General features: G+C 37.9%; 1 protein-coding gene across 5 annotated transcripts in view; it reads right to left on the bottom strand.

Annotated features, from left to right (window-relative positions):
* Positions 1–12,767, bottom strand: part of nhsl2 (NHS-like 2) — a 65,793-nt gene that overhangs the window by 15,356 nt on the left and 37,670 nt on the right. Inside the window, exon 1 of one of the 5 annotated variants that reach the window (XM_084404108.1) lies at positions 10,598–10,726. The exons of the other annotated variants lie outside the window; for them this stretch is intronic. Coding sequence (XP_084260234.1) covers positions 10,598–10,643 — 46 coding nt within the window. The 5' untranslated portion in view covers positions 10,644–10,726. Of the gene's footprint in view, positions 1–10,597; positions 10,727–12,767 lie in introns of those variants that run through there. 5 annotated transcript variants of the gene reach the window in all.

The following is a 12,767-nucleotide window of genomic DNA, read 5'->3' as shown; positions in this document are numbered from 1 at the left end:
TCTACTATAATTAAAGGGATAGTTCACCCAAGAGTGAGGGGAATTAAAATAAATGTTCATAGTGTTTATTATGTGGTAAACGTTTCATTTTATTCACTGGTATTTTATATTATCCTTAGGCCTGGCTTAGTTCAATTAAGACATTTAAGTAGCTTTCATAAACGTGCCTTAGAAAAAAAAAAATACTGGTGTGCATCTTGAGAAAAAAATAAAGTTGCTTTTAGTTAAAACAACTCAAACATGCATTTTAGTCTGGGACTAGCTTAAGCCTTGTCTGTGAAACCGGCCATTAATGTAATAATAACGTGACTTATTCACCGATGCGACTCACCCTCATGTTGTTCCAAACCCATAAGTATTTCATTCATCGTCAAAGCCCGAGTTGAGTTATTTTTAATAAAATCGATAGGATTTGAGCAATTTAATCCAAGTCTTTTGAAAAGAAAAGATTGCTTTATTTGATGAACAGATTTAATTTGGCTTATATTCGTATTTAATCACTGATCAATGAGCATTCATAGAGCACATCACATGTGGTAAACGGAAGCTAAACCGTGCTTGCTTGACGTGTTTGAGCTTACATTTAAATAATGACAGTGATGAAGTCATAGATGAAATCATATTGATGAAGAAAACATGATAAGGGCATTATTGACTAGGTAATCAGCCAATCAGCTCTCATGCATCTTATCTTTCTTCCCTCACATCCACAGCATATTTAGGAGCTTGGAGAGAATGTGTAGCTATTGGACAGTGTTCCTTTTATACACTATTTTCTCATATTTCATAATATGCACTCAGATTTTTTTTTTTTTGGAATCCCTGCCTCCCTTCTCAAACACCCCTTGGTTATATACACATAAGCTAATAAATAGTGCATAAAATTGAGATTGACTTCCATTAAATATTCTCTACTTGGCCAATGCTGGGAGCTTTGATGAGTGGTTCCCTTTTTATTCAGATGTTCTCATGATTTTATCCCAAGCTTGACTGGGCTCTTTACTACACACGTGTGTTTAGAAACATGATGATAGAAGCTTGCACATATCTAATATGAGTAAAGAAGAATACACTTGTAAAAGGGTGTTAGTGTCCCTCACCAACCCGTATCGGCTCGCACAATTTTCTCACATACACGCAGGAATCAAATTGTGTTTTTGCTCTGTGATCGTACAGAGAGTGCTGCCAAAAGCAATTACTCTCACAGGATAATTGTAGTGGCATGAATCCCAATCCAAACTCTCTCTCTACCTTTACCCAATCTTTCCCTCTTTTCTTTCACTGATGTGTGAGATTGAAGCCTTTCCACACCGTCAAGCAGGACTAGAGCTCTTGATGGGTTTTTTACTGGGTGCACATTGAGAATGTACGTAGCAGCACCGAACGTGAGGCGATAGTGATCTAAAAATGTCCGACGGAGTTAAGGGAAGGTTCATGACAACATCACCACCACACCTGGACAAGCACCAATAAGAAGCTGTGAAACACTGCAGTGAATGAAGGTGATTTACACCAGCAGATGGTGTGTACGAGACAAAACCAATCTCAGTCCTCAAAGTGATCGTATAAAACAGACGCTCAATTAATTAAATCGATCAGCAAATGATGAAAACACTAACATCCACTCTCAGCTGCCACATCTGCACAGAAACATTCAGCTGAGGTTTGGAAACTACGATGCAAGTGTGAAATCAACACATAAAGCATAAGCCAGGCTCACATCCAAAAGTACATGGACACAGCTCATATTTATGGAAATGTGTCTCTCTGTTGTCTTTCTCTCCAAGGTAACTGTATGTACAGTACAGTGTGATGGAGAAGCTGTGAGCACAGACAGAGTGAAAAATGTGTATATTGGATCTCTATATCTTTCTATATTTAAAGACCAAGCTCTCTTTTCTTTCCTGTGTTGATGCATTTTCTCTTGAAATAGGAAGATGAGCAAGACATATCAAAGCTGTACCAGGGACGAAAGCAATGAAGACACTTTCAAAATGAATTTCAGCCACTTCATTCTTAGTCCAAGTAACTAAATAATGTACAAGAGTTTACGCAACTGAAGGCACACAAACAAACCTTGATTTGCTACTTGTTATTGCAAAAGGCAATCTTCTTATACTAGAGAGTTATTTATTGAGCAAAATTGTACAAGTCATCAAATTTTATGTCTGTGTTCCCAGAGACAAACACACACACACACACACACACACACACACAATGCAGGGTAGTGGAATAAAATATCTAGAGACATGTCCATTGCCATTGGTCAAAGCATTGTAGTGAACTGCAAAAAATGCGTTCTGTATGTAGAATAAAATAGGATGGATGGATGGATGTAGAATAGAATTGGATGGATGGATATAGAATAGAATAGGATGGATGTAGAATAGAACAGTATGTATGGATGTAGAATAGAATTGGATGGATGGATGTAGAATAGGATGGATGTAGAATAAAATAGGATGGATGGATGATATAGAATAGAATATGATGGATGGATGGATGGATGTAGAATAGAATGATATGGATGGATGGATGGATGCAGAATAGAATAGGATGGATGGATGTAGAATATGATGGATGGATGATGGATGTAGAATTGGGTGGATGATGTAGAATAGAATAGATTGGGATGGCTGGATGGATGTAGAATAGAATGGGATGGATGGATGTAGAATAGAATGGGATGGATGGATGGATGGATGGATGGATGGATGGACGGACGGACGTAGAATTGAATAGAATAGAATGGGATGGATGGATATAGAATAGAATGGGATGGATGAATGTCGAATAGAATAAAATAGAATAGGATGGATGGATGTAGAATAGTATAGGATGGATGGATTCTGTGGAATAGAATTGGATGGGTGGATGTAGAATAGGATGGATGGATGGATGGACTCTCACACACAATAGAGGTATAATTTTCTCATGGCCACAATCTCACCACGCGAGTTAGCACACACAGGTTCCATGACACCTCCTCCATTCCACATGTTTTCCACAGAAACATGGCACTGAGTGTTGTGAGGCTGTGATGTGTTTGCATATGCTGCAGTGTTGCTCCCAGCAGTGCTGACTGAAGTGACTGCCGCTTCCTCTGCACTGCTTCAACCCTCCCCGTCTGTTTCCTCCGGTGCCAGTGAGCGTGTGTGAACGACAAGTGCTGAAAGACAGACTATTAGTGAAAGTGTGTCTATGTGTCAGTATGTCTGATAAACAAACATGCACAAGCTCACACACTTCCCAAAGAGGAAGTGTGCGGAGGAAAGGAAATGTGACCACTGGCCTTCTGGAGTTAATCTTTCCCTGGTCTTCTTCTCATCCTCTCCAATACTCTACCCCTCATATACCCATCGGCCTTATCCATCTACTCATGTTCCTCTGAACATAAAGAGTACAAACTATCTTGCAGATGAGTCCCAAATGTGCTTACAATATTCATGAGAGTGAAGATTAGACAGGCATTACAAAACACTTTGACAAGAGGCTACAGCACTGATTGGAGAAGCTGTTTTTCTATGTTTATTGACAGAATAAAATGCAGTGATTCATTTTTATTAGGCCTGACCTTTATTCAAAATGACACATGGCTGCGGTGCGTTTGTGCACAACAAAGAAACAGATTATGAATATAATGATTGTTTTTTAATATTTTTCTAATATAATATAATGAACATTGACAGTCAATCAGAATCCACCCAACTTTAAAGAGCTAAAGCATTTAAAGTGGCAGATGACATAACTGCAGCATATGCTTATTATAAAAAGAAGCTTGTCGCCCATTGGTGTGGCCACTAAAATAGTTCTCATTGTAGTTACCGTTCTCTGTGTGCACAAGTCTTTACTGCATATACTGTACCTTTATTTCTGCATATTAAAGGGATAGTTCACCCAAAAATGAAAATTCTGTCATCATTTACTCACCCTCAAGTTGTTCCAAATCTGTATGAGTTTCTTTGTTCTGCTGAACACAAAAGAAGATATTTGGAAGAATGTTTGTGACCAAACAGATCTCGGTCCCCATTGACTACCATAGTATATATTTTTTCCTACTATGGAAGTCAATGGGGACCGAGATCTGTTGATTACAAACATTCTTCCAAATATCTTCCTTTGTGTTCAGCAGAACAAAGAAACTCATACAGGTTTGGAACAACTTGAGGGTGAGTAAATGATGACAGAATTTTCATTTTTGGGTGAACTATCCCTTTAAATGTGCACTATGGAAACTTTGGGTGGGTAAAATTGAACAAAATTGAAAAAGTTCTATTTTCTATTAATGTTTCCAAAATCGTTTCAGTGGTTCATCAACTCGTAACAGGGTGAACGGCACTTCTGCATTCGCTTTGCGACCCTCTATCGGCTATAACCCCACTATGCAAGTTTGCCAGATCAGGAAGCGGATCTGTAGTTCGAATGAGACATAAGAAACTACAAATTTGACGCTTTACGGCAAGCGTTACAATAGCAAAAAATAGCAAGCAATGTCATTATTTTGTTTTTCTTCGTTTCTGATGTCGCAATACATCATACTTTCAAAAAATCAAGCAACATACTCTACCTTATCTGTGGACATCATTATTTCCAAAGCCGGTGCTGGATAAACAAATAGCGTGCGTGTGACAGTAGGCTAAATTATTGACGACAGCGGTAATGGACAATTCCGCTTCCAACCAGTAGGGGGACCGAAGAGGAAAAGTGCTTTGGTGTTGCTTTAATTAAGTGTTTAAAATGGTCCGACTCACTGTGGTAAGCCTACAGTTAATGGCTGACTTTGAATCGTTTGGATTTTATGGAAAATTTCAGGTTTACATCTTTCATCTTTTTCGTGTTTATATCATGTTCGTAAACAGGAAAAAGAATGTCCAGCTACTATGGCAGCGGATATGCAACTTGCTCACACAACGTGTATCACACGTCTTGTTGGACTTTATCATTGCTATCAATGATCATCAAATTTATCCATGCAGAAAAGCAATGTTGAAGCACAACTGATGTTTGTTTGTTTTTTTAAAGTAACTTGCAATTTTATGTTTCAACCACAGATGGCAATAGAGAGGTCAAAGTTCCAAAGTGCACCTTCTAGCTGCCTGGAATAAAAGAAAATATTTGGTCACATTTTCTATTAGGTGTCTTTAACTACTATGTACTTACATAAAAAAAATAAGTGTTAGGTACAGTGTACTTTTTTTCATAGTGTAAAACACTTCTACACTTGAGGTGGGATAGAGTTAAGGTTAGGGACAGGTTGCGTAGTTTGGTTAGGTTTACGGGTTGGTTAAAGTGTAAGGGAAGGGCCAACCGTGTAATTATAGATGCAATAACAAAAATGTATTAAGCTGTAATTACACTAAGGTATTTTTTTTAAATATAAGTACAATGTACATGTACACAATAAATGTATTGTTTCAAATGATTCATTTAAATGTTAGTACATAGTATTTAAACACACTTCATATAAAATATTTTATGTCAAAATAAGAAATTACACCCTTCATCCTCAAATCAGTTTTGATAGCCACACACCCCTTACAGCACTGGAATGAAACACACATGAACAGTACTTCAGTAAACACTGAAAGCATGGTTGGCAAATACACTGTCCCATATGATTTCCATGCAGAGTTTGGTTCTAAATGTCTTCACCTTGTAAATAGCCTAAGTAGCAGAATCAGATCACACATGCACTTAAAGTGGGATAATGTGTTTCTCACAGGTCCTCTTCTCAGGGGAAATACATGCTAAACCAAGATGAGAAAATCACTTTAAAGGAAAAGGCTGTGTCACTAACAGTAAAAAGAGTTTAAAGAACAGACAGTACAAGCTCTGATAGCCTGTGTGAAGGAAGTGGGATATCATCTAAGAAAGCAGATAGCAGGATGAAGCAGATATACGTACGTATACAAGCTGACAAAATGTTTGAAATTCCCCACAGAAAATCCACCGGTCTGAAGTAGAGAGTTAGTGTCCAAGCATGACTGGGCTAGAAATGACTCAATCAAAAGGAAAGGCAAGAGACATTTTCCCCCTGAAAAACAGATTGAGCTCATGCTACAAATGCTGTGAACTATTGTCCAATTTCCGCTTTTATACGTGTTTGGTGGTGGCTGATGGGGATTAATGTTGTACAGTCATACTGTGGTGTCAGAGCCAAAGCCTGATCTGCTGCTTATAGCAGTTAGCTCCATTATAACTCTCATTTGGTGAAGCTTTTAAATTATGTCCAAACAAGGAATGAATCACACTGGCTACCAGCATTTCTGCTAAGAAAACTGTGGTTCATTCTGGTGCGACCACTAGTCATTGTCAACAACAAAAAGAAATGTGAACTCATGTGAAATCAGTAGCTTGCATTACACAAAAAACATGTTTAATTTCATTCCGGCTTTATAAGGGAATCAGTCAGGGTTGTAGACTAGAAGTCTAATTGACGGTTTGATTGTTGTGATTGGCTAAAGTGAGCTCTATTTTACGTCCCTTGCTGTGTTGACACAAAAAATCTAGAACAATCCCACAGGAAAGCTTTATTATGATGTCATTTGTTGACCTGGTTTATTTTGGCTCTGGGTCCTGTAGTATCCACTCAACCTGACTTCAAACTGGACAACAAATCCCAGGCTTCTTTGAGCTTTCACAGGCACAACATTTAAGCACATTCTCATTTACAGTAGGATCTGGCATGCTGCACTTGCTCAAAAACCACACGTTATACCTGTGTGAATAAGCATTCGGAGGACTCAAAGTGTGTGTGTGTGTGTGTGTTTGTGTGTGTACACTCTCAGAAAACCTTTAGGGGTACAACAACTTGTCACTGGAGCAGTACCCTTAAAGGAATTTTGTACCTTATCTACCCTAAAAGGTTCATAGAAGAAAGGTTCATCCCCTTGTGTGTTTCAGGGCACTGCTCCAGTGGCAATCCGTTGTACCCCGCCTAAAGGTACGAAGTTTGCACATTTTTTTCTGACACAGTACATGTCACACTTGGGTCTATAATAAACTCTGTACAAAAGAGTTGTCAGATGCAGCTTGAAGAAAGCTCAAAACATAGAAGCATCTAAAATAATCTTTTAATATCATGCAAAAATGCAAGAGTATTTAAAAAGAACAAACAGAAATAAATTAAGATGGTGCTGCTACATTACAACAGAGTGGTGCAGGGATGACGTCAAAACCTGGAAGACGAATTTATCAACTGGTTCCCTTGAGATTTTCCTATGGGATTTTTATAATGGGTCCGTGGTACACATAATTCTGTCGATACCTGAACATTTTGCTCTACAGAGTCAACTTCATACACTCAGTCACACCCCAAACGTTCTTATCTAGTTACTTATTAAAAACATAAAAAAAAAAAAAAATCATTCGATATGGTTGTGTGTAACGTTGTAGAGCAAAACATTCAAGTATCGTCAAATTATGTTTCCCACAGACTTTATTTCACTCATAAACTGAAAAACCATAATAAAACCCCATAGGAAAATCTCAAGGGAACCAGTGGCGAATTACTTAACAAATTTGGAGTTTAAAATGATATTTTCTGGGACAATAAAGATAAAGGTGCACTTGGCATACCATAAAATGCACACATACACATATTGAATAATTATTAAATTAAGGGAAGATAATGACAAGCTGACTGTACGTTTTTCCTTATCAAATAAATAAATAAACAGTAATTGAGTTTAAATCATTTCATTACATGAGAAGAAAGAGACCGCAGAGTGAAATGAGAGGCATGGAACTAGCACAGCTATGTAGGAAAACTGTTGCCTGGGACAACAGTTAATTAACGGTCAGTTTAACAGTCATTATACAAAAATATTCAACCTCAGTGTGCCTCAACTGACTAATTAAAATAAAGTATTTCAGCGAGCCACGTAATAACCACTGCTAATACTTAGACATACAGTTTATTCACACACAATACAGAAGAATAGAGACCAATGCTCTTTAGATAACTTCCAGGATCTATTGTCCCAACAACAGTACTGACAGGAAAGTGCACTTCATCCACTTCCTGTCACAGCTAGCACACAGACTCTGTGATGAAAAGAGATCTGTGAAGGTGTAGATGAATGAGAGTAACAGGAGAAGTAGATACGGAGGGAGTGAGCTGTCAGCTCGTTCCTCGGGGAAGGACTCGCATGGGCCTGAACACAGAGGTCAAAGACAGACAAAGTCTGGAGGACGCAGCTCTAATGTGCTGACATCAGGATTTGGGCATCTAAAGTTTGTCCAACACAAAAGAACAAGTTCTGCCCTTACACTAACCTACTGAGGCGTAAATAAATGACAGCTCAGTAAAGGGTAAAGCAAGAAAGGATTTCTTCAGAGCTTCTTACTGTATATAGATAGAGCAACATTGCTTATTTATGACCGTTTCCAATGATTATAATGTTTAAATGGATAGTTTGCCCAAAACGGAAAATTCTGTCATCAATTACTGACCATCATGATGTTCATAAGACTTGTTTTGTTCATCATTGAAACGCAAATATTTTTTAACATTCTCTCATGTTTGTCCATTAAAGCTCACACAACCAAACGTTTCATGCATCAAAAAAGAGAAAAAAAAGAGCAATCGAAGTCTTTTGAAGAGACAAGATCACTTTATATGATGAACAGATTTAATTTAGGCTTAATTCACATATAAACATTGATCAACGCACACACACTCCAGAACAAACTGGTCCTCATGCGTCAAGCAACTGATTTGCTGTTTACATTTTTTGACACATTAATAACCACATTATTACTAGACTACAACAATAAAAACATTTTATTTTGATGAATTCATGAAATATTTTAGGAAGTTTGTGAAAACATTCTTAATATTTAATTGATTATTTTAAATTCTATTGTTCAACTTTTTGTTTTTGCATTTTTCTCACTTGTGAATTTTTATTCGAAAAGTAAACCATTAAATAAGTTATTGTACCTCTTTAGCAACCACCAAATGGTGCCAGACACAATATTTTAAAAAACGACAGTTAAAAAGATTAAATTGTTTGTCTATATCTTTAGAACTGGCACTTTAGTTTTTGTATAAGTTTGAATTGTGATTTTATTAAGTATTTATCTTTTCTATTCCTCTATTCCTAATGAAAAAACAAGTATCTTTTATAAACCTGTGGTGGCTCAAATATTGTTCATCTCCTCCAGCCTCTAACACGGTATACAGGCTCGAGACGGAGAGAAGGTGCAAGACAAGGTAAGTGCAAAGAAACAAAGTGTGAAAAGTCACAAATAAAGACTTTTTGTGAAAGTGTAGGGATGGACAGAGAGAGAGAGAGAGGGAGAGTTTGTGCTTGTAAGCAGCTGGCTTTTGCTGGAACGTATCTGTCAGAGGCAGGATCAATAGATGACTGATAAAGACAGAGGTTTGGCAGAAGTCTGAACGCACACTGGAAAACATAAGCACAACACACACACATATACAGACACAGAGTTGTTTAACCCTCACTTCAGCTCTCTCTTCTCAGGCATTTAGACTGTCAGTCAGGCTGTGTGGCCGCCTGGACTCAAAGGCTTCATTTAGAAAGTCGTTTGCATAAAAAATTCTATGAGGCTTAATTTTCTCTCCCATTCATTTTACATGCATAATTAGCTAGTGAGCTCTGGAAGCCTTCCGTATGTGTGTGTGTGTCCTGGTAAACCCTACATTATGGGGACAAAATGTCCCCACAAAGATGGCAATATACAAAATCTTTGTCCTTGTGGGGAAATTGTTTGGTCCCCATGAGGAAAACAACTTATAAATAATATTAAATTATGTTTTTTTGAAACATTATGTCTATGGAAAGTCCCCATAAAACGTGTGTGTGTGTGCTTGAGCAGAGAAACTGCTTGTGTATGTTGTCATGAATATATGTGTTCAGTTTCTGCATGTTTGCGGGTCTGTATTCAAAACTAGCATTGTGTGTGTCTGTGTAAAATACAGTGAGTGAGTGTGTCATGGTTATTATTCCGCATTTGTGGGACTAAGCAGGAATTCAGTGCTGAAATATGAACCCAAGGGAGAGTGAAAACTGGAATGGCAAATGGGCACCAGCTCCATGTCTTGAGCTTCAGCATGTTTTGTGTGTGTGCGAGACTGTTATGATGAATCTGTGACCCAGGATCACTTTCACAGAGGTGTGTTATGATTCCATGACCAAGGTGTGCTTCACACACCCATACAATGGCACACAAAACAGTACATTCACATGCAGCATTCATATTCCATTAAATTTGTCAACCAAAACATACTGTTTTTAAGTTATTAACAGTGCAGACTTACATTAACAGCTTACACCCTCAAACTCATTAAATATGACAGATTACAACCTTTGCAACACAAATGCTAACGGTGTAAGCTCACAAATCCTGCTTCAGGAGAGAAGATGATCTCCTATCTCAAAGAAACCCTCTGACAGACGTCCTCCTGCATTACTGTCTGACCTCCCTGTCGCTCTATAGAGCGTCTTTATACTTCCAGCAGTCACGGTGGGTCTCTGAGTTTAAAATATTTAAGAAATTATCCTATTAAGCGCTCTGTGTCAGTCATGGCTCTACAAAGAACATTCAGAAAACACAGGATCGCTAACCCTACCTGTTTTTCCTCGGAAGACATCTAGCCTCTCCATAATAACATCCATAGAAGGAAGGAGAGTTAGAGAAAGAAATGGTCTAGTGGCATAGACCTCTAGAGTTACCAAAATGTGAGTTGGGAGTGAGTGAGAGAGGAGGGGAAGGCGAGAGAGAGGCAGGATACATGAGCACTCAGTGTTTTAGGTCGTCCCCCTCCCCACTCTATTGTCAACGCAGCACTGCTTTTTCCTTCCCATGCTTACGAGTGCCTTCCTGTCCTGCTGGAGGTGACAGCCAAACAGCCAATGAGACGTCTGGAAACGCTCACAGGCAATCACAGCAGCTATAAAGCCAACAAAGTCCAACAACACTGAACATTAACTAACTACTCAAGCAAAACAGTTAACTTACCAGGGTCCAAAATTAGCACTCGCCAAGTGACAAATAGGAGTTAAAATTGGCTTTGGGGAGTTTGTTGCCTGTGAATAGTAATTTTATATAAAGAAATGCAACATAGTATATAATAATATGCATAACAAACATCTGCTGCGGCACATCCGTCTTTAAGGACAAAATGGAAATAAGATTTCTAAAATATACACATTGTTCAAGCAAGGATGCATTAAATTGATCAAAAGTGGAGACTTGCAAAATATTTCAAATAAATTCCATTCTTTTGTACTTTCTATTCATCTAAGAATGTAAAAAAAAAAAAAAAAAAACGATTACTCAAAAATATTAAGCAGCACCACTGTTTCCAACATTGATAATAAGAAATATTTCTCGAGCAGCAAATCATATTAGAATGATTTTTGAAGGATCATGTGATCATGTTATTTTAAATTGTAATATTTCACAATATTTTAGTTTTTACTGTATTTTTATCAAATAAAGGCAGTCTTGGTGAACTTAAAAGATTATTTCGAAAAACAAGATCACACTGACCCCAAACTTTTGACAAAATCTTGATGTGTCTTCATGTTTTTGGGACAGGTGCTGCTTCCCTGAGAGATGGAAAGTGACACAATGACCTGTGCTGATGGAAAATAACTAATTAATGTGACCGTGAAAAGGACAAAATAACTCAAAATATCAGGGCCAGTAAGACGTTTTTTTTTTTAAATCTTCACAGTTCATTTCCCATCGGCAGGTGTGGGAATGGGGAGTGAATTTTAGACCCTGAACACAATATTATGATTTAAGATTGACAAAATGAAAGGGTAAAATCTTATTATCAAATAAATACAGACACAACACAAATGCTTATAAATAAATGACAAATAGCCTACATAATACGACATTGAACGTTTCTGTATATGACTGCTGTGCTATCTGACCAACAGCTGTGTTTATGTGTCCAAGCTGCTTGTGACATGCAAGGTCAAAAACCCATGGATTAGGTCCACTATCTCACATACACAAAACCAAAAACACAAATATTCACACCAGATTTAACTGTGTTTTTGTACAAAACAATCAGATCCGATAAACCAGCGGTGAGAAAAACACTCTTTCAACTACGACACATGCTGTTCTGGTCTAATACAGGTTTCAGTGTGTGGATGTGCATAACTCACAAGTATTTTCACACACTTCTGTTAAGAACACCAGATGTGTCTACTTGAATGTTGAGAATTTCTGTTTATATATAGATGATCATTTATGTGGTTTTATGAGGTAAAGTGAACTAAGACGTCTCAGGGGATGACACAGGAACACTGACGCAGTGTGGGAAAAAACACACACACACACGCACACACACTTATACAGGCAGCATCAAACAGGCTTTCAATTGACTGGCAATACCACCTGTCCGTTGCCATGACAACAACTGCCCAGTCTCACACAGCAACACACAGCTCTCTCTCTCTATCTGTTCATGTCAGGGTACGGCCCTTCTCTGAGAGCATGACGTCAGCGTAGGAGAAAAAGTATGAATGAAAACAATGTGTGTATAGAAAGCAACGTGTGTACAGAGCACTGTGAACTCCAGACATTACACAAACACGCGCATATATCGCCAGTCATTTGCAGTTGAATATTTGAGCACTAGAACTGTGCGAGACCATCAATAACTTTGATCTCAGACAACAGACTGCACACTCAGAGCCAGTGGCATGAATCAGAAATAAGAACCAGAATTATAATACAAATTCACAATGAGGATCACTTCCACATTACAGATTCTGAAC

The sequence above is a fragment of the Rutilus rutilus genome, assembly GCF_951802725.1.
Source record: "Rutilus rutilus genome assembly, chromosome: 3".
NCBI lineage: Eukaryota > Metazoa > Chordata > Actinopteri > Cypriniformes > Leuciscidae > Rutilus > Rutilus rutilus.
Note: the sequence above shows the minus strand (reverse complement) of the source record. Positions and strands in the feature narration are given on the sequence as shown.